Consider the following 24,372-nt stretch of genomic DNA (forward strand, 5'->3'; position numbering starts at 1 on the left):
GCTGCAGGCTGGGGATGAAGCCATCTGAGGATGGAGGTCATGTCCAGCTTGACCAAGCTACGCCAGGCAGCAGAATGTGCCTGAGAGTCAGATAGAGCTGGGTTTGGATGCTGCCAGGTTGGCCGTGGGCTTTTGCTGGGGTTGCCTCTAGCCTGCCTCAGTGTCCAGCCTCAATATCTTCCATCCTCAGAATCAGGATAATGACATTTACTGCTGGATGCCTGCCTCCCTGCCCCCATGCCCCATTGTGATTTCACCAGCCTGTAATAAAATGAAAGTGTCTGAAAAGCCTTGGGAAGCCTTTGATTAACATTCTTAACTCAGCCTAGCTCAGGCAAACAAGTTCCAGCATTCCAGGAAACATCTCCCTGTGCAAAGCAATGGCAAGAATGTCAGTGAAAGATTCTAAAATGCTTTTCCTGTTGGATCCCTTCCAGGTGTTCAGCCACTTCAGGGAGGCTACAGGTACCTAGTAGGGGGTGAGAGTTGAATAGTTCAGGTTCTCACCACCACCTCTCAGGAGTCCCTGGGGATTCACTGAGACGATGAGTAGAAAATGTCCAAGGAAGGGACAAGAAGCCAGAGAGCATGGTCACTACCAGATGTGGGCAGCCAGGCTGAGACTCGGCTGAGAGTCTGAAAATCCACCTTCTATGGGAGTGCAAATCAGTTCAACCATTGTGGAAGACAGTGTGGCAACTTCTCAAGGATCTGGAAATAGAAATGCCATTTGCCCCAGCAATCCCATTACTGGGCATATACCCAAAGGATTATAAACCGTTCTATTATAAAGACACATGCACACATATGTTCATTGTGGAGCTGTTTACAATAGCAAAGACTTGGAACCAACCCAAATGCCCATCAATGATAGACTGGATAAAGGAAATGTGGCACATATACACTGTGGAATAGTATACAGCCATAAAAAAGGATGAGTTCATGTCCTTTGCAGGGACATGGATGAATATGGAAACCATCATTCTCAGCAAACCGAAACAAGAACAGAAAACCAAACACCACATGTTCTCACACATACGTGGGTGTCGAACAATGAGAACACATGGACACAAGGAGAGAAACATCACACACTCGGGTTCATTGGGGGGTAGGGGGCTAGGGGAGGGATAGCAGGGGCTGGGGAGATTGGGGAGGGATAACATTAGGAGAAATATCTAATGTAGGTGATAGGGAGGATGGAGGCAGCAAACCATCATGACATGTATAGATCTATGTAACAATCCTGCACGATTTACACATGTACCCCAGAAGTTAGTTCACACACACACACACACACACACACACAGAAAACCCACCTTCTGGTAGTAACAGCTTCTAAGTCAGTTGCTGTGAGACAGGTAAGTTAAGGTTCCAGGCCCTCCTTCAGTAACCTCATGGAGAAAATTCCTATCATAGGACTTCTGACACCTTTAATGGGATATTGTGAGGGGAAATGAGGGAAAGGATGGAACATACTTTGAAATAAAAAGGAAAAAGAGCTTGGCAGGTGGTGTGCACCTGTAGTTCCAACTACTCAAGAGGCCAAGGTGGGAGGATCTCTTGAGCTCAGGAGGTCAAGGCTGCAGTGAGCTATGATTGCACCACTGCACTCCAGCCTGGGCAACAGAGCAAAACCCTGTCTCTTAAAAAAAAAAAAAAGGAAAACGTACTGGCCTTAATTATTATTTCTAATAACCACTCTTGATTGTGACGCCCTGCTTAAGATCAACAAAGCAGCAGCAGCAGCTGCAGAGCAGAGAAGATGAAGAGAATCAGGGCTGACAGGTGGGGGCTCTCAGCAGAGACAGTGCTAGAAGTCAGGAGAGGTGAGATGAATGTGTTCCAAGCAGCCCCGCCCTACTCAGGCAGCAGCCGGAACTGCACCTGCTCCACAGCAGCTGCCAGGAGGCTCAGGGGCTCCTTAGGCCCAGCAGGCCCTCCTGGCCAGGCTAAGGAAGCAGCAGCCAGGGAGTGACGAGCAAGGCACACCCAGCTGCAGCACCTAGGGCACACACACACATCCCCAGGCAGATGTCCTTCTAGAGTTGCAACTCGTGCTGAGGCCATGTGGGCCTTGGTCTTGGGACTGCAAGGGGTTTACTGGCCCCCATGCTTTGCAAAATGAGGACACTTCCATTGCAGACAGGCACCCTGGCATGGAACGGTCCATTCCCTGCAGGGCTGGAATGAACTTCACTGGCCTGCCTGAATTCCTTACTGAGCCTTCGCTTCCTTGTCCACATGATCCTGTGTCTAATTGCTCATCTCATCAGCCAATCTCAAACACAATTCCACCCAGTCCTGGGTCTCCATGGCTAGGAGAGTCTGCCTTCTGTCCACAAATACTCCAGAACTAATAATTGGTCAGGAGCAAATTACCAATAGCTACGGTAGCACTGCAGGCTTCCCTTAGCCTGCAATGATAACTCCTGATGCAACGGTGGAGAGTCATCGTATACATTTGTTCAGTGATTTCCAGCTTCTGAAACACTGTTATGCATAGTTTTTAATTGATCTTCCCAGTATTCTGCATTGTGAGGGAAGTAGTGATTATTACAGATAGAGAGAACTGAGGCTCAGGTGATATAAAACTAGTAAGTTTTCCACACAGATGGGGTCAGAGACAGGAAAGAGCTCTCCTTCATGATTCAGCTTCCCCTGCCCCACATACAACTTAATGGCAGCAATACTGAAAGCAAAGGCTATAAGCATCAGAAATAAACATGGCAGACCCATGGCGCATTCAGCCAATGCCTTGTTTCACCACTGGCTAGCACTATGGGCTCCGACCGTGTGCTGAACCTACTGCCAATCTCTCTAAATCCAAAATTTTCACTCCAACCTTATAGATCTCCAAGGAAGAAAGTATCAACCTCTTTCAGATAAAGAAACTGAGGCTCAGAAAGAGTAAGTGATTGCTCAGGGTTGCAATGTCCACGCCTGATATGAACCAGATCTGCATGAAGCCATGCCCTGCAACTTTCCGAATATTATATTTCCTCCCACTAAACATAGACCTCAGACAGTCTAAACAGTGGGAGATGAAGCATTCATGACTCGGAAGAAGCACTTGGAAGACTCTGGGTCAAGTCAGGAATCTAAAAGCTCCTTTCTTTCCTTGGTTTTACCTGGTGGGAAAGACACAGTACCACATTTCAGGGATCTCAGGCAATTTTCCTACCCCTACCCTCAGTAAGTATGGGCATCTTTCATATCCTCTCTCACCCCAGGACCCCCTTCAGTGAAAAGTGGACAACTGCAATAGGTTTGTAGCACCTTGACCTCTTCGGAAAAGGATGAAGGGGGATATTATTTTAGGATATGCTCACATTTTTTCCTGTGGAAAAAAGATGGATCCAAGGAGGTCTACCTGGAGGTGACTTCCCCATTTGGAAGAGACAATGGCCACTCAGATGGGTGGCAGGGAAGCCCAGTTTCACTGCATCAAAGCTCCCTCACACCAGCCCGCTCTCCCACTTCATCTCTCTACCCTCCCTCTCAATGACAAGCCCCTCTCAGCCCCTCATGAACACACACACACACACACACACACACACACACACACACACAGGCACACATACCATTCTAGCTTGGGATGGCCTCAGAACCTTTGCAATTGCCACTGCCTGGGCCTGGTTCTCCACACAGCAGGCTCCTCCTCTTTGCTGAGGTCTCAACCCAAATGTCCCCCAGGCTCATGCTGGACATCACCCCCCACTATCACCAAGCTACTCCCACCACATCCTGCTTTCTTTTTCACGTGACTCATTACTCTCCAGAATTCACCTGCTTTAGAACTCTGTTTGCATGTTTGTGGTCTGCTTTCCTCTGCTGGGATACAAGCCCCATCAGGACAGGGGCCTCGTCAGTGCCACATCCGGCCTACCTCTGCACTGAGACAATGCTTGGCACAAAGTAAAGCTCAGAAAATGCTGATTGTGCAAATACCTGGACAGTCTCCCATGCAAAGGGGCGAATTAAGGACATCAGCGCATTCATCACAAAATCACACAGCCTTTGAACTGGAAAGGACCCTGGGGCTGACACATGAGCTTGAAAAACAAATGAAGGTTTCTATTGTCCCCTCACTTAAGGTATCAGTAGTCCAAGGGACCCAGGAATTGGAAATGCAGGTGCAGAGACATGGGCAGAAACTGAACACTGTCTGCAAAGGATGGACAGGTTGGATGAATAACAGCTAGAAGGAAGAGACATCAGTAAACAACATCCAGGGCACGAGAAAGAACGATGGGAAAACAGTGATACCACCAGAGCAAGCTCAGGGGTAATTTCTATGTTCTGGGAGATGTAAGCTTTAGTTACTGGCTTTACATGCAATTGGAGTTGCTGCCCGTACCCTGAGCCCACACCCCAAACAGTTAGCTCTTCTCCTGACCACAATCGCAAGACCTCAGGCAGCACCAGGTCCTGCCTCTGGGGCCCAGGTAGGACCCAATGCCAGGCAAACGGGGACACTGGTCGTCTGGTCCACGTGGACCTTTGAATCTCAAAAAAGGATTTAATTAAAAGAAAGCAACTTGTATTTCAAGTAGAAATAGAAGTGATGAAATCAAAAGGATCAGGGGCCAACTCCGTCCAGATCAGATCAGCCCGGGGTGGGAAGAGGGGAGAGGGAGTGTATCATGGTTGGATACACTGATTTTGAGTGACTCTTCTGGTTGGACAGGAGCAAAATGACCCCCCTAGCTCACAGAGCCTAGTGATCATGTGTCCAATCAATCAGGCACTAGAAAAACCTAATTTCACTGCATTTTTACTCAGCGTGATAAACATTTGGATGCTGGCTCTCAGCCATGACCTGTACTCAGAAATGTGAACCCAAAGATGACTAAGAGCTCAGGCACTCAGAATGGCTGGAGGCGACTGAAAAAATACACAGCTACAAAAAGCCAGACATCCAAAAAGCCAGCATTGTCACAGAGGAGAGTGTGTCTCCTCCCCTCTGTGGCAATGGTAGACTGCTAACCACTGCTACAGCCCTGTAGCGGTGCAAGGGCTCCAAGCGTTAGCAAGTCCTGCAAATACAAGCCTTGGAGTCAAACCTAAGGATGGTCTGTCATCACAGTTTCATGGGAGTTTGTCGGACAGTCCAGAAATTCCTATGAAGGAAAATGGCCTCCCCACGATTCCTCCATGTGGTGGCGGGGTGGAGGGGATTCTCCTCCCCATCTTTCCATAGCACATTCCTTGAGCTTCTGGTATTGCTCTCACTATGTCAAATTCTGCTCCAAGTCAGAATTATTTGTAGGCCTCTGGTATTGACAATAGCCTACAAGCAAACTCATACAGCTTCCCTCTCTCCCCATACCCCATTCTCCTCCCGCAACAACAAAGATCTTCCTTTTTCTTTTTTTTTAAATTATACTTTAAGTTCTGGGGTACAAGTGCAGAATGTGCAGGTTACATAGGTATACAGGTGCCATGGTGATTTGCTGCACCTATCAACCCAAGATCTACATTGGGTATTTCTCCTAATGCTACCCCTCCCCCCAAGCCCCTGACAGGCCCTGGTGTGTGATGTTCCCCTCCCTGTGTCCATGTGTTCTCATTGTTCAACTCCCACTAATGAGTGAGAACATAGTGTTTGGTTTTCTGTTCTTATGTTAGTGTGCTGAGAATGATGGTTTCTAGCTTCATCCATATCCCCACAAAGGACATGACTCATCCTTTTTTATGGCTGCATAGTACTCCATGATGTATACATGCCACATTTTCTTTATCCAGTCTATCATTGACAGGCATTTGGGTTGGTTCCAAGTCTTTGTTATTGTGAACAGTGCCACAATAAACATATGTATGCTGTGTCTTTATAGCAGATCAATTTATAATCCTTTGGGTATATACCCAGTAATGGGATTGCTGAGTCAAATGGTATTTCCAGTTCTAGATCCTTGAGAAATTGCCACACTGTCTTCCACAATTTATATTCTGCCACCAACAGTGTAAAAGCATTCCTATTTCTTCACATCCTCCCAGCATCTGAACAATGATGACCTTTCTAACATGCACCTTTTTGTTTGTATGTGTTTTGCTTAATGTGTACTGCCTCGTGAATGTTTAATGACTATAACTGTCCTATTCTGATTCCTACCTTTCCATCAGTATGGTGTATTAAAGATGCATCCACACTGCCAGATGCACTTCTCATCCATTGCTTCTACTGCTGGGTAATTCTCTAAAACGTGCATCTATCAGTTCACCTGTTCCCTCTCCCAAGTGACACCTAGACTGCCTTCCATTCTCCACCATGACAAATAATACTGCAGAGATCATCCCCGACCCTGTCCCCTTACGGACCGATGCAGACATTTCTTTGGGAATTGCTAGATCGTATGGTGAGTCTTCAATGCAATTAAGAAAAGTTGACCTTCCAAGCTGGCTGCACTAGCCTACACTCCCTCAGCTCTTCGTGGAGAAGGTTGATCCCAGCATCCCTGGGAAAAGGTGGCATTGTGCCACCTCATATCTGCCATTCTACTGGGTGGTGGTTTTGGTTGACTTGCCTCTGATAACTAAAGGAGCCCAGGCATTTCTTCAGATGCTTGTTAGCCTTTTGGCAGCTCCCTTCACGTGTAAACTCCTGTTCATACCCTTGATTCACTGTCTTTTCTGTGCAGATTACTGCCTTTTCCTGGTTGATTTGCAGGAGTTCCTTGTATATCCTAAATGTTAATAGAACAGCTTTTAGACTTTGTAAGTCTTTTTCTCCTTTCTGCCAGCTACCTATTAAATTTGTCCAGGGTGTCACTCAGTGAACAGAGCCCTTAACTTTGATATAATCCAACTCTAAGAAAACCTGAGGACGGCAACCATTTCTCAATCATTCAGTTCCAGTTTTTTTTTTTTTTTCTACACAGTGTCTCTCTCTGTAGCCCAGGCTGAAGTGAAGTGGTGAGATCTCAGCTCACTGCAACCTCCACCTCCTGGATTCAAGCAATTGTCCTGCCTCAGCCTCCCAAGTAGCTGAGATTACAGGTGTCTGCCACCATGTCTGGCTTATTTTTGTATTTTTAATAGAGATAGGGCTTCATCATGTTGGCCAGACTGGTCTCAAACTCCTGACCTCAGGTGATCCAACCACCTCAGCCTCCCAAAGTACTAGGATTACAGGCGTGAGCCACCATGCCCAACGAATTCGTGTTTCTTGACTACTTGCCATATACTACACATGGGGTTAGTGCTATGAACACAAAGAATACTGTCCTTGACCTGTAAGGAACTTATAGCCTACTAGAAATGTAGACATCCATCAACCATAGCACAGACACAATGACCATGGCCATGAGGGTTGTACAGGATGCAGTGAGAGTTAAGGCATCCAGTGGCGGCCAGGGTCAAGGTGTCAGGACTCAGTGAGCCTCGACAAATATGCTTACTAGGCAGCCCTAAAGGGAAAGGATTTCAAACCAATAGACTAGCACATGCAAAAGCCCAAGTTAGGGAACCACAAGGAGTCCAGTATGACTGCAACAGAGTGAAGTGAGGTATGGAGCAAAGTTAAGAATGGCTGCAGAGGCTGGAAAAAATAGGAATGAGCCAGGTACAGATAGGGCTCAACCTCCTGACTCTCCCCACAGCCACTGGCAAGCTGCCCTAGAGGCCACCTGCACTCCAGGACAGGACCTGATTCAGGGGTCTCAGGAAATCTAGGCTTATCTTAGCTAGGATAGCAATGTATTGAAGTCTCAGAGAAACCCATAGACAGAATCCTAGAAAGAAAAGCACAGTGGCTCACACCTGTCATCCCAGCACTTTGGGAGGCTGAGGCAGGAGGATTGCTTGAAGCCAGGAGTTCAAGACCAGCCTGGTCAACACTGCAAGACCCTGACTCTACAAAAAATATAAAAATAAAAAATGAATTAGCCAGGTGTGGTAGTATGCACCTATAAGTCTCAGCTACTTAGGAGGCTGAGCCAGAGAATGGCTTGAGCCTAGGAATCTGAGACTGCAGTGAGCCATGACAGTCACTGCACTCCAGCCTGGGTGACAGAGCAAGACCCTGCTGAAAGAAAAGAAAAAAGAAAATAAAGAAAAAGCGTTTGTGTGCATCCAAGTTGGATGCACTGTCAAGGTGGATAAGCGATACCCCTTGGACAGGTCTGGATTGTCCTGAATGAAATCAGGACTTTCCCTCCCTGACTTCAGTTCTCAGCCACAAAATTCCCCAACTGTCAAGTGTGCTTATGTCAGAAATGTACCAAATAAAGTCATTAGTGACACCACAGAATCTTACCCAGGGACCCACCAGGAGCGCTGCCAGCCAGCTGTTTCCTCCTGAATCTAAACCATTTCACACTCATAATGGTAATTTTTTAAAAAGCCACTTGGGGAGAATATTTGCTGCATGCAATGTGACCCCCTTTATTATTTTTTCCAACCAGAGAAGAAATCTATACACACAGACACATGGCAGCCAAGCCTGAAAGCATAGAGGAGGCCTGCGAGGAACTGAAGTCTCTCCACCCCAAAAGAACAAGGTCCTTCCCACTCTCACTGTCTCTCTTCCAAGCTGCCTGAACCTTCCCTCGGCAGGAAAATAAATCTTGTAGGACAAGTCTTATGCTTTCAGGGCATTAGGTAAATAGCTTTAGGAAATTTCAAGAAAAAGAGGTTGACTGTCATCCCACACTTCCTTTCCCCCAACAAGCATGTGCCCTGATCATACCTGATACCTGTAAAGTTAATGCTTATGGTTTTAAGGAGAGGAGGAAGCAGCCAGGCCCCCAAGATAGGAGCACCCCATATCCTTTGAACCTACCAAAGGCATTTTCCAACACAGTCCTTGGATTGCTTTTGCTCTGAGATGACTCTCAACTCTACCGCTAGGCAAAGGGAGGTAATTAAGTGCTCCAAAGCCACCAGTACTCTCCTAAGCTTAGCACAAGAGGATTTCACTCCCATACTGCCATGGTCTACACCAGGTGTGGCCGTAGCCAAGAAACAAGGCTGACACTGACCTGAGCCCATGCTCCTGCCCTGATTAGTGAGCTCCTGTTCTCACACAGGGGATGTGGACTGCTGGTTTGCTCTTATCCTCAACAGCAAACATCCTCGTGGCTCCCTGCACACCTGAGAGCACTCAATGATCCACACTCTTACCTCCAGGTCGGAAAAGCAAAAACCCACATGCTAAGAACTTCACTCACGCATCACAGTCCCTGAAGCCTGTTTCACCATCAGTACAGACCTGGAGGCTGGGGGCAGGGAGGGAAGTTGGGGGTGGAATGGGAGAGTGAGTCAGGCTTTGGAAGGATTTGATCTCAAAAGCAACAACCTGAATTCTCCCTCTGAGAACAAAACAGCCTTTCCACTCTCGAGGGAACTGGTGCGTGGTGAGTTGGGAGTGACACCTGAATCCCATAACTCTTGGAGATTCGCTCCCAGCCAAAGCTGTTTATATTTACATACACCAAACCAGCCTCAGAAGGGCGGGAGATGGGTGCTTGCCCACTTAGAAGCCAGGAGGTCAATGGGAAAAAATTACTTTAGTCAATGTTGAGCCTTCATGCTTGGAACTTTTATCCAAACAATGGACACATTCTCATGCTCCCCCTGTCAGAGGCGGACACCAGTCCCTCCTCTGATACTCAGTTCCAGAGGACTTGGGATGGTGATGGGAGGAGCCCACACGGTGCAGGAATTTTGATTCTTCCCCTTGGTGGGCAGCGAACCACAGCACTAAAGGCCCACAGAAAGAGCATAAGCGTGCCCTTTCCTGGGATCCTAATCACTGTGACACTAGCCTACACTGTCCCAGGTGGGACTGTGGGCAAAGTCCCAGGGTTAGCGAGTAACTCTGGACCTGAGGATGGGGGAAGTTACCGTTTTTTTTGCAGAAGACCATGAGAAGTGACACCTTTTAGGGCTTGAGGAAGCAGCAGCGGCCACAATGAACAAACTCCATCAAGGCTTGCACTTCTAGGAGGGAGTAAGTCGCTGAGAATAAGCCCCAGTTTCCCCACCCTGACTCTGAGGTCACCAGCCTCTCCTGGGGGAAGCCTGGAATTCAAGCCACAGCTATTTGAAATGAGAGCCTGAGACCACCAGAGGCCTGGGGACCAGGAGAGAGTGGGAGGGTCTGACTCTTCTCAGGTTCTCAGTGGGAATCCCTTCTTTGGATTCAAGACCCAGCAGACCTGGAGGCCTGAATGGAAGTGGTAGAATAAAACAGAGTGAAAAAGTGGGAGAAAGTCAAGAAGGAAACAAAAGAAGAGGGGAAGAGGAGAAGGAGGGAAGGAGGGAGGGAGGGAGGGATGCAGGTGCAGGAGCCAGTGTGAACCTGTGTGCATCCAAGAGGTGGCCTGAAGCACCCATCACTCACACTTGTGATTGTGGTTTGAGATCCACCCTTCCTGCTTTGCCCAGGCTCCTTTCAGAACATCTGGGATGTGACTGACTTGAACCAGAGACAAGCTTCCACTGACTCCTGGGAGACATGAGCCTCTCCCAGCTCAAGTACCTGCCATTGCTCTCAGGAGATTTCCAGGGGCTGGAAGTGATATAGCACAACTGTGTCACAGCCATACAGATGACCATGCTTGACCACCATGCACGCCATGATCCTCAGCCACAATTCCAGTAACATCAATGGTAGGGACCCCATCTCTAAAACATTCCAAAGACATGTAATTCAACTCCGCCACGTCTGTCAACGACCAGCTGCCTTGCACTGGGCATTCGAGCAGCAGGGGCCACTTCACTATCCTTTACTCTCCCCATGTGTGCAGGAAACTACCGAGCAGAAGCTGCAGGGGGCTTCTGTTAACTGTAGTACCTAATGTTGGTGTCCATCTTTATTCAAAGAATGTGCTAGAATTGGGTGCCGCAAAAGTCCTGACAATGCAAAGGGTGGTAGACTGTTAACCACTGTGAGCTGATAAGGAGTCTAGGATGGTAAGAGAATATTTGCCTGCAAGGAGACCCAAGACCATGAGGATGAAGAAGAGATGGCCCCAGCCCTGATAATGGGGACATCGAGCACCCTAGCAGAGTTCCTTCCAAAAGAACCACATTAGAATTTTAGTAAATCAGCTCAATATGTTCTCTAGGACTGTGGATATGAAATAAAAGAAGTCAGTGAAACCTCCAAACAATAAGCTCATTCAACACAATCTTTTTTTCTCCCCCCATCTGGGGACTTGAATACAGTCAACATGAATAAATCCTGTTGTGTTAAAAAACTGGGGGGGGGGGGGAAATGGGGGGTGGAGGATGGAAGGAAATGGCAGGATTCCCATTTGTTGGGCTAACAGGAAGGCTAAGACAGTCCCCCAAACCCAAACAGATGCCCATGTGCCCAGGCAGCCCAGGGGAGATGGTGGCAGAGGTCTGCAACCCAGGGGAGGAAGCATCTGGAATCCCCCATTCATAAGCTCCCAGCTTCTTCCTTGCACTCAAACCAGACGTAGGCCTGGAGACTGCCCCAAACATGACCCTTCTTAGGTAGACCAGCCACAGGCCAGGCCTGACACTGCATCAAGGAAATTTCACTTCAAATACACACAAAAAACACTTCCTGCCTCTCTAACATCAATGCTTTCCCCTCACAAAGCCAAGACAATTAGAACTAAGGATTGCACTGGCTGAGTCTGTAATTCTTCCAGAACACCCTGGAACAGGTGGAAAAGACCTGCCTTTGTGGGTGACTAGTGGCTTGGATGTTTTTGTGATTTTAAAGAGGTGTGTGTGTGAAATTCTCCTGTATAATTCTTGGTTGAACATGACCTCAGCCCATGTGGTCCTCACGGATGGAAGTTCCACAGCCTTCCAAAAGGCTGTGCTTAATAGAGACGCAGCCACAGACCCAGTTCCCCAGGGTACACAGAGCCAGACAAAATTCACCTGAAGAACAGGCAAATTCAACATGGGCTTTGATTTAAAAAGATAGTAAGAAAATGACCAAGATCTTAAAATTCCAATAGGAGCACCAGAGTGATACTTCTTCCTTCTTGGGGACTTCCACATCCCGTCCCCTGGCCAGGTGTGGTGATGACTGGTAATTCTGCCTTTGCATCAAAAGGCTTGTCCCTGTCTAGAGATAAGAGGACTGACTCCTCACATCAAATGGGACTGGGTGTGTTATTTAGATAAATCATGGGTTCTTCCCCCTCAAAATCAATCCTAGCTAGCACAGACAAGCAGGACTGCCAAAAACAAAAAGTCAACCAGGACATAATTATGGTGCAGACTCGAGTACTCAGTTCTAATACAATAACTTTATTGGTGGGGAAAAAAAGACTTGCAGACAGGCTGCCGAAGTCAGTACATTAGATCCATGTGTGGGTAGAGCAGAGTTCCCAGGGTGTGAACTTGAGTCTAATGCTCTGATACTCCACGATCCTCCTGGACTTGTCGGCTGCCTGGCCTTTAGGGGAGTTGCCTTTCCCTTTTCTCCAAACAAAGGGAGAGCTTCCACTATCACACTGATTGTGACTAATGAAAAAGTCTCTGGCATTTAGGATGTCATCAGGCATGAGATTTCTCACCCTCTTCTGCTATATACACCTCCAGAACCATTGCAGACACACCCACACCAAGACTCAGTTGCTTTTTACAACCCATGATCACCAACCTTGACCTTGATCCTTCATCTTATACCACAGCATCACAACTGCTAGAGTGTTTTTAAAAGTCAGCTTTATTTAGGTATAATTTACTCACAGAAAAAAAAGCCCTGTTAACTCCACAGTTCTGAATTGTGACAGTATATCTGGCTGTAACCACTACCAAAATAAAGACACTGAATATCTCTATCATTCCAAAAATTTCCCACATGCGCTATGTGGCTCACACCTTCCCCCAGTCCCAGTCCTGACAACTACTGATCTGTTTCCCTATAGTTTTGCCTTTCCCAGAAAGCCATATAAAGAGGATCATTCAGCGTGTAAGCTTTTGAATCTTGAATAGCAGTATGCTTCTTTCGCTTAGCTTACTGGTGTGTATCACTAGTGGTAAGTCACGATCTGCCAGTTTTTAAGTCTTGGACTTTCGATTTCTTGTCAAAGAGACAAAATAATTGGCTCTAGCTCATCATCAAGAGGTAGAAGAAATCAACCTCTTGATTCAGAAGCTTTTACTAAAGCTTAGGTCCAGTAATAGGGCAACTCACCATCTCAGTTCGCCCAGGACTAAGGGTTTTTCTGGGACACCGACTTTCAGTGGTAAAACCAGGGAAGTCGCAAACAAACTGGGAAGGCTGGTCATTCAATGTGGGAAAGCCACCGCCAAAGGGAGGACCACACATTCACCCAGCTCGGATTCTCCCTGGTGCTTGGTGGTCGCTCTCTCTGAGCTAACAGCTGGCTAGCCTGTCTTGGTTCTATCTCCAGCAGAAGGCCGATGTGCAGTGTGCTGGGGCTGAGCTTCTGCACAAGCTCACCACAGTTCGCCAGGACTATATCTGCCTCTGAAGTCCTGTGAGGAGCTCCAGGAAGTGAGAAGAGAACTCAGGGGTGTGCTTAGAAAACAGCAGAAAAGAACTTCAATTGGCATGGGTGCCTCTCCCACTCCTCCCTAATACTAAACTCCCCTGAGAGATGTGATACCCACGTTCCCTGGCCTCATCGTGGTTTTGCACCTGTCCAATACAACGCATCCAGCAGGAGGCAGGCTCCTCCTCTCTTTCTACACATTCTCCCTTCTCTCCCCTCAATGCAGTTTGTGGTTAGTTTGTGTTTTGAAACTAACTGGGGAGAATAGGAGAGTCAAGTGATAGAAAATTAGTAAAGGGCTCAAAGCTACTATTTGAATTTAAGGGTCTCTCCTATATGGACTTACTGAGAAATCAGAAAAAAGTCAGGCAGGACCAGGATGTGGCTCTACACATAAGGAATGAGCAATTCCTTGCCTATCCCTTTCTCCACTGACATGAAGAATACACAGATGTTACCTCTGAGAAGCTAGGATGCCTAGAGGCTGAGAAGCCCTGACTTAGACCTCCCAACAGCATTGAAAAGCACACCGTGGGCAGAGCCCAAATGAACTGGGAGAAGGCAGGAAATGGTGGGATCAGAACTACGTTCCAGAGGTTTCTGGTTATCTGCTCCCCTGCATTAATTTAACATTCCCTTTCTCAAAGTCTTTACCAAGAACTCTTACAAGTTATTCCACTAGGCAGCCTGCAAGGTAGATTAGTAATCATTATCCTCACTCATACGGATGAGGAAACAAGGCTCAGAAAGATTAATTGACTTGCCCAAGGTCACATAGCGAGTTAGTGGCAAAAGCCAGATTAGAACCCCGAGCCCCTGAGTGCTCAGGCCAGTGCCCAGCTCCATGATCTCCCTCGACCATTCACCTAGAGCATGGGCAGAGCCAGGTCTGCGCCCTCGGGAGCCCTGGATGCCAGGTGAGCTGCTGCAGAGGGCACAGACAGGCTCATACTCACATGCAGAAACCTGCTGGATCCTTCTCTGTACCACCAGACAGCAACACCCCTGTGCTGGAACAGACAGAAACAAGGCTCAAGTCAGGAAAGCCAAGGGTGGCCACTGTGGGCTTTCATCTCCATTTCTGGAATTTGCCTTTGAGATTTCGCTTCATTTCTTTTTGGGAACCAGGCCTGTTCTCCAAAGCTAGAGCATGGGAGAATATGTGATCTCTCTGCCTGGAATTTGTTCATTCCCCCATTCCCCAATCATGTCCCAGACACCTACTATGCAGCTGGCAATGTGCCAGGGGCTGGAGAGAGACATAAGAAGAGGAAAGACAAAGTCCCTGTCTTGAAGGAGTTCAGCCTGCCAGGGAAACAAACATAGACACGTACAATTATTAGACAATGTGAAATTAATTCCACAAATATTTGTTGCACACCTGCGATGTGCTAGGCATTAATGAGGTTAACCCAAGAGTAATGAGGGCATGCAGTGGGAGTCAGAGAGGCTTCCTGGTTGAAGAGACATGTGAGCTAGGTCCTGAAGATCGAGGAGAGTTTAACTGAGCAGCTAGTCCCTTCCTTGCTGAAGGAACACTGACAAGGAATGAACCTGAAATGCTTTGAGCACTTCTTTCCTACATAAATCCTTGAAGAGGAGTTCTACCCTTTAGAGACTCAGTTCTTAGGGATATTAGATTCTATTTCTGACTGTGTGAACTGTTGCTTAATCTCTGTAGGCCTCTGTTGACCTGTCTCTCAAATGGGAGTGAATAATGCCCCGTGTTTCAGAGGGTGGCTCTGGGGTCAATGAACAATTTTTGGAGACACGGCCACACAAAAGTCCTTGAGAAATGAATTCCTCACATGGCCTACGATATTCTGTTTCCCACTAAGTCTGCTGCACTCCAGCTCTCAACAGGAAATTGGTTTTATTTATAAGAATCACAATCCTAAACTGACCTTTGCTGGGCTACCCACCCACATTCCCTCCCTCCCCTCCCTCTCCTTCCCAAGACACATCCTCCCTCCACAGATTCCTCAGTGACCACAGAACTAGCATTGAAGGGCCATTGGGGGTCAGATAGAGGAACACTATGAAGACTGGAGGTTATTTTCCAGATGGGGAAACTGAGGTCTGGAGAGTTCAGCAATTTGCCCAAGGAAATGGAACCCATGGGTCTCCAGGTTCCTGAGCTGCTGCTTTCCATTACACCATGACTGCCTTCGTGTCTCAGCCAGGGCTCTACACAGAACAAGCCATTCTCCCTTAGCTTGGGGAAAGTCTCTCTTCTCTGAATGACAGAAGCTTTTAAAGAAACATTTCCCATTATTAAAGGGAATTGGAAGGAAACTGGCACAGCTTCCTCCCCTTTGAAGCTCTTTGGCCCTTCCCGGCCCTTTAATTGTGTTGGAACCAGCCCAGCTCCCAGAGCTCCCACCCCTCAGATGAGAGGAAGGGCCCAAAGCAGAATTCCCCTACTCTGCTTGGCCTTTCGGCACCAAAAGTGACCTCTCAGAATTTCTGTTTCAGACCATTTCATTGCCACATCATCCAGGGCTCCCACGCAGCTTCAAAGTCAGGGAGCTCAGGGTCAAGTACAAGGAGCAAACCCTGAGCTTAGGATTTTAAGCACCACATTTGAGATCGTTTTTAAGCAACATTCCCATAGCCTTTTAAAGCCTCTAATAGCTGAAGGTGATTATAGCAGATTTCTGCAGGTATTACGAGATTTGGTTAAGGCACATCATGTGGGTATGGGGAAGGGGGGTATCCCTTTCACCCCACACTTGCTCTTACTTTTCCAGGTAAGGAAAGTGTATATACATAATTACTGATCTTTTTTGCTATTTTGCTATTTCATTTTTTAAAAAAAGGAAATTTGGTTCCCAACTTTGGCTGCACATTGGAATCACCTGAAGACCTTTAAAAAATACAATGCCCAAGCTGTGCCCTAGACCAATTCAATCAGAATGTCTTGGGTGGGGCCTTTCCATCCATATTTTTGAAAACTCTGCAGATGATTCCACTCACAGCAAAGGTTTAGAACTACTGCCTTAGGTAGAACTTAGGTAGAAAAAAACCCTGAGTTTGTAGGCATTGAAAAATAACAAATACAGACGATTCCTGAAGGTAGCATGCCCATCTCTTTTAACTTGCTTTTCTTTTTCAGACCTTCCCTGACTACAAACATCAGGGTTCCCATACAAGCTTTGAAGTATTTCACTGGCTTGACTCTTTGTAGTTCATATTTTCCTCCAGTGCCCTACAGCTAAGTGGGGGGACTGGATGATCAGATTCAGAAACAAAAGAACACAGAAAAAGAACGATTACACTTTGAAACAATTACTGTGATCGAAATTGAAGTTGAGTATCTCAACCAGGCCCATCTGCATCCAAATGTGATGCAATTTCAGGAAGCTTCGGCATGGTTGTTCCAAGCACAATCCACAGATAGTAGGTCAGTCACATTTGGCCCAGACTCACTCACCAGCTGGGAGAGCAGTTAGAACCAGAATGCGTGACCACACTGGGTGAGTTCAGCCAATGGGCTCATGCACAGCAATAAAAGGATGCCCTTATGAGAGTCATAAATATGTAAACACATAAGGATGGGAACCATCTCAAAGCACCCTGTAGGACTTGGCCCCACATCCTGACATTTGCAAGAGTCTTACTGCTTACACAACACCAAAGAGATTCACATACAAGACACAGCCACTTTACCATCGCTATTTATGGCAACTCTCATAAGAGCACTGTCTCTCTAGGAAGGGATTCCCACATACTCCATGATCCCTTATTTTTGCTTGGGCGAGCCATGGCTATCTAGCAGAAATCTTGGAAGGGGCAGGGAAGAAAGTCTGGAAGTGTCTCTGCATTAGACATAGGGTGATATTCCAACCACCCGTCAGCTCCAGACCTCTCTTTACATCCTGCAAGACAATGGAAAATCCACGCAGAGCCTAAAAATGAAAGGCTATTTTTGGAGGATGTACAATACATAATAAGCAGGCTAAGGAACATGGCAAGACAATTTCTCCTACATGAACTGCTTTCTAAGATTTGCAAATTAGAGAAAACATTTTGAGACTCTGAAGACAGCCACAAGGCATTTCCACCTACCTGGGAGAGGGAGAGCTCAAAATTGGAAATACAGCAACATAATGAAGAGGCATTCAAATAACATATTTAAAAAGCATCACACATAATAAGAATTTTTCTTTACAATTTTTACTTAGGTTCTGAGAGCCCAAGTAAATAAACCTTGCTTTTTCTATTTAACTTTGTTGTTTAAACCGCTATACCTAGTTATTCCAATAACTTTAAAAAAGTGCCCCTATCTCCGACAAGCAAGAGGAGACTATGGATTCTAGTCAATTACACTGACTAGACATCCCAGCTTTGCAAGTCAGGGAGGTAGAAGACAACCCAGAGACCAACACTTCCTGTCAGACTCAACTCAAGGCCTGAATTCCCAGAGAGGGTCCCTCCCAACGGGCCCAGGGTCCCTGGTCGGGGAGGGAGCGCAAAGGGCCCTGTTACCAGGAGCTGTACTACAGCTTCCTCAAGTGTCTGAGATAGCGTAAGTGCGCATCCAGTCATTCAAGCACAAAACGGACGTGATCCCAGCAGAGATGGGCTTCATTCTGCACATGAACTTTTCCATTTAAAGGGTGTTCAAAGTGCAACTCATCTGCCTCTCAGGGAAATGGGGAATTCTAAATCCTGGGGCTGGAGGAATCCCCAAATTTCTCAGTGAAAGGTGTAGTAAACATATTAGCAGCATGACGCGAGTGAGGCAAAATAAAGATTTTTCTCATGAGTCAAACACTGGAATTTGAGTTGGATTAGCCTCTGAAACATTGGTAATTCTCAAGCTTACCCACTTACCACTCTGTGTCTGATTTACTGCAAAATGATGAGGCAGATACATGTGTTACCAAAAACATAAACACCCTGAACTGGAAACTAAGTTTCTTTCTGTTGGCAAAAAGCCCCTAACTGATCCTCTTCCAGGATGGGAGGATTTCAAGCTCCTGAGAGAGAACGATAACTAAGAAGACTTTCATCAGGTCAAGGGCCAAGTCAAAAGCTGTCAATAAAAAAGCCTTCTGAGAACAACTGGACATTTGGGAAGAAGACCCCAAATGTGATCTTCCCTGATTTAGAGAGATTAATATGCTGATTTGAGAAAGTAGCTTGCAACCTGCAGCTAACCCCCCCCCCCACACACACACATACCCCAGCTTTGCAAGTCAGGGAGCTGGAAGGCACCCCAGAGGCCAACACTTCCGGTCAGGTTCAACTCAAGGCCTAAATTCCCAGGGAGGGTCCCTCCCAAAGGGTGGAGGGCCCCTAGTGGAGGAGGGAGTGCAAATTGCCCTGTTACCAGGAGCTGCGCCGTGGCTTCCTCAAGTGTCTGAGACAGCCTAAGTGCGCATTCAGTCATTCAAGCACAAAACTGACGTGATCCCAGCAGAATTTGAGACGAAGAAAATCACTGGGTTAGAAATTCGAGAGAGGCTTCAGGAAGGGTTCGCAGAAAGAAATCAAAGGTGGCCAACTCCTCTGACCCTGCCCTCCCCTCAACCCCCACCCCCATCCGCCAACCCCCGCCGGCTCCCTGCTGTCGGCAAAGCCCCTTCCTGAATCTGTGACGCTCTGCCTGGGACTTGGATCTTTCGTCTTCACCAGTAACCGGGCGACCCAGACGAGGAACAGCAATGGGAAAGTGAAAGACGGGACTACTGCCGGGAATGAGGCCGGTCCCAACAGGTCCCTTTATGTCAGTTGCAGGGATCAGAGCCCGCCGGGAGTGAGATTGCTTAGGCATCTGAGCGTTCTCTTTTTATTACTCTCTCCCAGGGGAAAGTAAATATAGAAGCAGCATTTCCTCTCGAAGGTTTGGCGGAGATCGGGCCAGTACCAGAGAAGGCAAGAGGCTTTTCCAAAGGGAAGGGGTCAGCGAGGGAGGGGGGAGGGGGGAGCGCCCGCACTCCCTGTACTCCCTTTTCAAAAGAACCGCAATGGAGACTTGTTGACCGGCCCCGAGGCTCCGAGTGCGGGGACTAAGCTGAGCACTGGGCGCACCCGGGACGGCCCGCCCACCAGGGTTTGGAAGAGATCCTGGCCACCGCCAAACCCAAAGCTCGCCCAGCTGCGCACTGAGCTAAGCCCAGCGGCCGGGACGCCTCCAGGAGCTCCACCTGCCGGGCACTCCGTTTGGCCCCCAACCCTCGCATCTCTCCCTTCTTGGGGTGGGGGAGCAGAGAAGGGGTCGGAGAGAAACGGCGACCCGAACCGCTGGACGTTTGGGGAGGACCTAGCCCGGAGTGGGTCTGCGCGTCCACTCTACTGTCCAAGCGCTTTGCCCCGAGCAGGAAGCCCCCAGCCCGGCGCCGCGCCCGCGCGAAATGACCCAACAGCCCTCCCCTTTTCCCCCAGCAGCTCCGCACGGTTCCCACGTTCTTTGGGGATTCCTTCGCCCCAGGCATCTCTCCCGCTCGGAGGGACTGAGGGTGGAGTGGGGCGCCGGACGCACCCTCTCTCCTGCAACAGGTGAGAAGCCCCGCCACGCCCCCCACTGACGACCCCCTCCTTCAGCAACCGGGAAGATCAAAGGGCTCGAGCCGCGGCCACCACCTAGGAGCCCACCCGCCCGTTCCGCGGCGCTACTGTAGCCCCCTCCTCCGCCCAGGTCCGGGCTGGGCGGGGGCTGTAGGCTCTGCTCATCCCGAGTCCGGGCGAGACCAGCCCTAGCCCTGCCCTCTGCGGTGCTGGGCGAAAGGGAGTGGGTGCGCGCCGCACGGGGACCCGGTGTCCTCACCTTTGTACCGCTCCATCGGAGCCACGGAGTGGGCTCCTCGCCGCTCGGCTCCGGCGCTGCTCTCCCGGCTCTCGGCTCCGCGCCCAGGCCGCCGCGCTGGCCCCTCCCCGTGAGGTCACGCTCGCGGCCGGACCTCTTGGCGGGGCCGCCGCGCCCCAGGTTTTGGGACGAGGCCTCTGTCAGGGCGCGCCCCACGCGTCCGTGTCCCAGCGCTGGAGAACTCCGGCCCGCCGGGGCTGACCGTCGGTGCTGGAGTCGGTGCGCACCCGCGGCCCTGCTCGCCGCCCCCGGCCGCCTGGCACTCCCTTCACGTTCCGGCTCCGGGGGCGGCGGGAGGGAGTGTGACTGGGATGTTCCCAAACTCTGGGGGAGGCTCCGGGGGGCCGGGCTTGGGTGGGACTCCAAGACTGTCCGCCCCCGCGACCCCACCCCTCCACCCCGCTGCAAACCCAATGCTGGAAGGGGAGACTCAGGTCCCAGCTAGGAGGTCCAGACTGGCTTAGAGCGCCTCCCGCTTGACTCCCGAGTCAGAGCGCTTTGGCCCTAAGCCTTCCTGGAGGGGCGACTAAGGTAGGGGTGGGGGCAACCAAGCCTGCTCCGTGTTCCTTGGGGATTGTCCCACTCTCTGGGAACCTCTCTGGGCAGCCGCTGCCGATCGCGCACACTTTAGGGTGTGTGAAAACATCCACTTGCTGCCTTCTATCTGTATTTCCAGGACCAACGCCACAGGTTGGGGAGCGCTGTTTCCAGCGTGCCCAGGAAACCTGGCCGCCTTGGAGGGGTGGCGCCGGTTCCAGAAGGAAGCTCGGCGGTGACTCTGACTCTCCACCCTGCACTGCCTCCATCCAGCAAGAGCCACACTGTATCCTTTACCTGTTGCCACCGGCCCCTCCAGGCCCTTAACATGAGCAAGTCTTCCCCATCCTCCCCCACCCCCGGAGATCTATGTGTTCTTTTAAACTTTTCAGTTTTCACTTTAAAATCTCAGTCACAGTTTGTGCGGGGTTCCTGGTTTCTTAACAAGTTCCCCAACTTCCTTGAAGGAACACTTAAGGAAGATTTGGCAGTGGCTGTTTTCTAAAAGACTTCTTAATTCTTCCCTGGAATAGCAGATGTGGTGTTGGTGTTTGGAGACCTCCCTCACCCGGTCCCAGCAGCATAAGGACATATTTTTCTTAGTTGTGCTAGCATCTAATGTGGATGGCGCCCTCCCCACAAGCAAGGCATGCTGCTAAGGAGCATACATCATCACTGCCTTTAGTTTCCCCCATAAACCTGTGTCGTGGGTATGACTGTGATATCTATCATGGCGGTGAAGAAGCTACAGCTTAAAGAGGTTGAGCAATTTACTCAAAGTCACACAGCTAGAAAAGAGCAGAGCAGGCTTTAAACCCAGAGCTGTCTGCTTCCAAATGTGTATTTTTTTTTTTTTGGAGACAAGGCCTTGGTTTGTTGCCCAGGCTGGAGTGCAGTGGCACCATCTTGGATCACTGCAGCCTCAAACTCCTGGGCTTCACATTGATCGTTAGAGAAATACAAATCATAACTGCAGTCAGATGCCATACTGTCAGAATGGCTATTATTAAAAAGTCAAAAAATAACAGATGCTGGCGAGGTTGTAGAGGGAATGCTTATACATTGCCAGTAGGGATGCAAATTAGTTCAACCATTGTAGAAAGTAGTTTGGTGATTTCTGAAAGAACTTAAAACAGAACTACCATTCAACCCAGAAGTCCCATTATTGGTTATATACCCAAAGGAATATAAATGGTTCTACCATAAAGACACATGTACATGTATGTTCATTGCAGCACTACTCACAATAGCATAGATATATAATCAACCTAAATGGTCATCAACAGTAGACTGGATAAATAAAATGTGGTACGTGCACACCATGGACTAGTACACAGCCCTGAAAAAGAACAAGACCATATCATTGGCAGCAAGGATGTGAAGGAGCTGTAACAAGACCATGTCCTTTTCAGCAAGGATGGATGCAGCTGGGGGTCATTTTCATAAGCAAACTAATCAAACTAATGCAGGAACAGATAACCAAATACCACATGTTCTCACTTTTAGGTGGGGTCTAAACACTGAGTACACATGGACACAAAAAAGGAATTGACAGACACCAGGGCATACTTGAGGGTGGAAGGAGAGTGAGGATTGAAAAATTATTGGGCAGTACGCTTATTCCTGTGTGAGATAATCTACGTACCAAACCCCTGTAACACACAATTCACCTACAACAAATTTGCACATTTGTCTGTGAAATAAACGAAAAGTTTTAGAAGAAAAAGAAGAATAATCAGAAAATTAAATATTTTTTAAAATATATTTAAAGTAAAACTGGGATGTGTTGTGTTAAATGAAATAAAATGTTTAGGCCAGGTGCGGTGGCTCATGCCTGCAATCCTAGCACTTTGGGAGGCCAAGCCGGGCAGATTACTTGAGGTCAGGAGTTCAAGACCAGCCTGGCCAACGCGGTGAAATCATGTCTCTATTAAAAATACAAAAATTAGCTGTGCGTGGTGGTGCACACCTGTAATCCCAGCTACTCGGGAGGCTGAGGCATGAGAATGACTTCAATCCAAGAGGTGGAGGTTGCAGTGACCTGAGATCCTGCCACTACCCTCCAGCCTGGGCAACAGAGTGAGACAGTTTCAAAATCAATAAACATTTAAAATTTTAAATGAAATAAAATGTTTAAAAACAAACAAACAACAACCAAAATTCCTCCTGGGCTTCAGTAATCCTCCCGCCTCAGCCTCCCAAGTAGCTAGGACTACAGGCACACAGCATGACACTCGCCTAGTTTTTTGGGTTTTTTAAAAATTTATTAATTATAGAGACGGGGTCTCCAACTCCTAGGCTCAAGTGATCTTTCCACCTTGGCCTCCCAAAGTGCTGGTTTATATGTGTGAGCCACCATGCCAGCCACAAATAGTAACAAAATTTCTTGGCACTCATAGGAAGTGCCAAGCTATTTGTTACCATCTCAAGGGGCACACAGCCAGCAGATGCTCTCATAAGACAGAAACACAAGGGATTCTGGGAACCCATAAGAGGACGCTGAAACCAGCCTGGAGAAGCCCAGTTCCCCTAGGAAGAGGCAATGGCTGTGCTGAGTTCCATGAGTTAGATGAGTGTGATGAGTTGGCTGAGTGTGATGAGTTTGAATTAGTGAGGTGACAGGGGAGGTACATTGAGTGCAGCCTCTAGTCAGAAGGGACAGTGGGGACAGAGGCAGGGAGATGAGTCCTTTCAGCATCAAACAGCTCTGTTGCTGCAGCAGAAAGGGGGAAGCCAGGCGTGAAGCAAGTGAGGCTGGAGAGGTGGGTGCAGCACTGCTCCAGGGCGCAGAGTGCTGAGCTGAGGTCAAGGAGATTAGCAGCACCGAAGAGTGTGGGTGCCCCGGCGATCCCCCAGGGCTTGAGAGCAGGGGGAGCACAGGAGGCTGTTGTACCCACCAGGTGAGAAGTTATGGGTTTGTGGAAAAGTGGATGGGGAAGAGAGGACTGATGGCAGAAACATCTGAAAGTTGTGCCTGAGCAGAGTGTGAGGGAGGAGGAAAAGCTGAGGCTGACTCTGCAGTTTCCAGCAATTTCAGTGGTTGGCTGAACGGCATCACCCAGCCCTCATATGTAAGGCCTGCTGTGTGCCAGGTGTCACCAGGAACTGCAGAGCATGAGGAAGGCAAACAAGTCTTGTTCTCCTGGGCTGCTTTGGGGGTGGGGATGGGGACAAAGAGAAAGAAAAGATGAGCATCATTGAGCCAGAGACTCAGAGGTGGCTGCAGGTTGGGGAGTTGAAGAAGGTGAAAGGCCCATGTTGCCCCCCGGGGAGTTAGAGCTCTGGGTCTGTAGCCTAGAGCTCAGCCCCTGACATCAGCCAGTCGTCCATGTGGGCCTAGCTCAGAAGGGTTCAAGAAATAGAAAAGTCAGAGGCTGCGGCAAGAATGCTGAGAGGGAAGAGGAGAGGGAAGAGCTTTCTGCGGGCTCCGGGCAAGCTGGACCTGGAGAGTGGGGCAGGACCGAGGGCATCTTGTCTTCTTGTGTTCTCTCTCTCTGCTTCCCTTTCTTTCTTCATCTTGCAAACGGCCCTGCCTGGCCTCCACCCTCCATTCTACCAGTGTCGAGAGACTAC

General features: G+C 48.6%; 1 protein-coding gene across 12 annotated transcripts in view; it reads right to left on the reverse strand.

The window, feature by feature from the left end:
- The window catches only part of AFAP1L2 (actin filament associated protein 1 like 2), a 114,841-nt gene extending 94,554 nt beyond the window's left edge, over positions 1-20,287 (reverse strand). For 6 of the 12 annotated variants that reach the window (XM_035269162.3, XM_035269161.3, XM_035269155.3 and 3 more), the window contains exons 1-2: positions 20,224-20,287; positions 14,408-14,461 (exon numbers count right to left, since the gene is read on the reverse strand). In XM_035269162.3, coding sequence (XP_035125053.2) covers positions 14,408-14,461; positions 20,224-20,239 — 70 coding nt within the window. In that variant the 5' untranslated portion in view covers positions 20,240-20,287. The remainder of the gene's footprint in view (positions 1-14,407; positions 14,462-20,223) is intronic. The other 6 variants (XM_035269164.3, XM_017963177.4, XM_035269159.3 and 3 more) reach the window with 1 other exon arrangement.
- Between the last annotated feature and the right edge of the window lie 4,085 nt (positions 20,288-24,372).

Source organism: Callithrix jacchus, chromosome 12 (genome assembly GCF_049354715.1).
Source record: "Callithrix jacchus isolate 240 chromosome 12, calJac240_pri, whole genome shotgun sequence".
Lineage (NCBI taxonomy): Eukaryota > Metazoa > Chordata > Mammalia > Primates > Cebidae > Callithrix > Callithrix jacchus.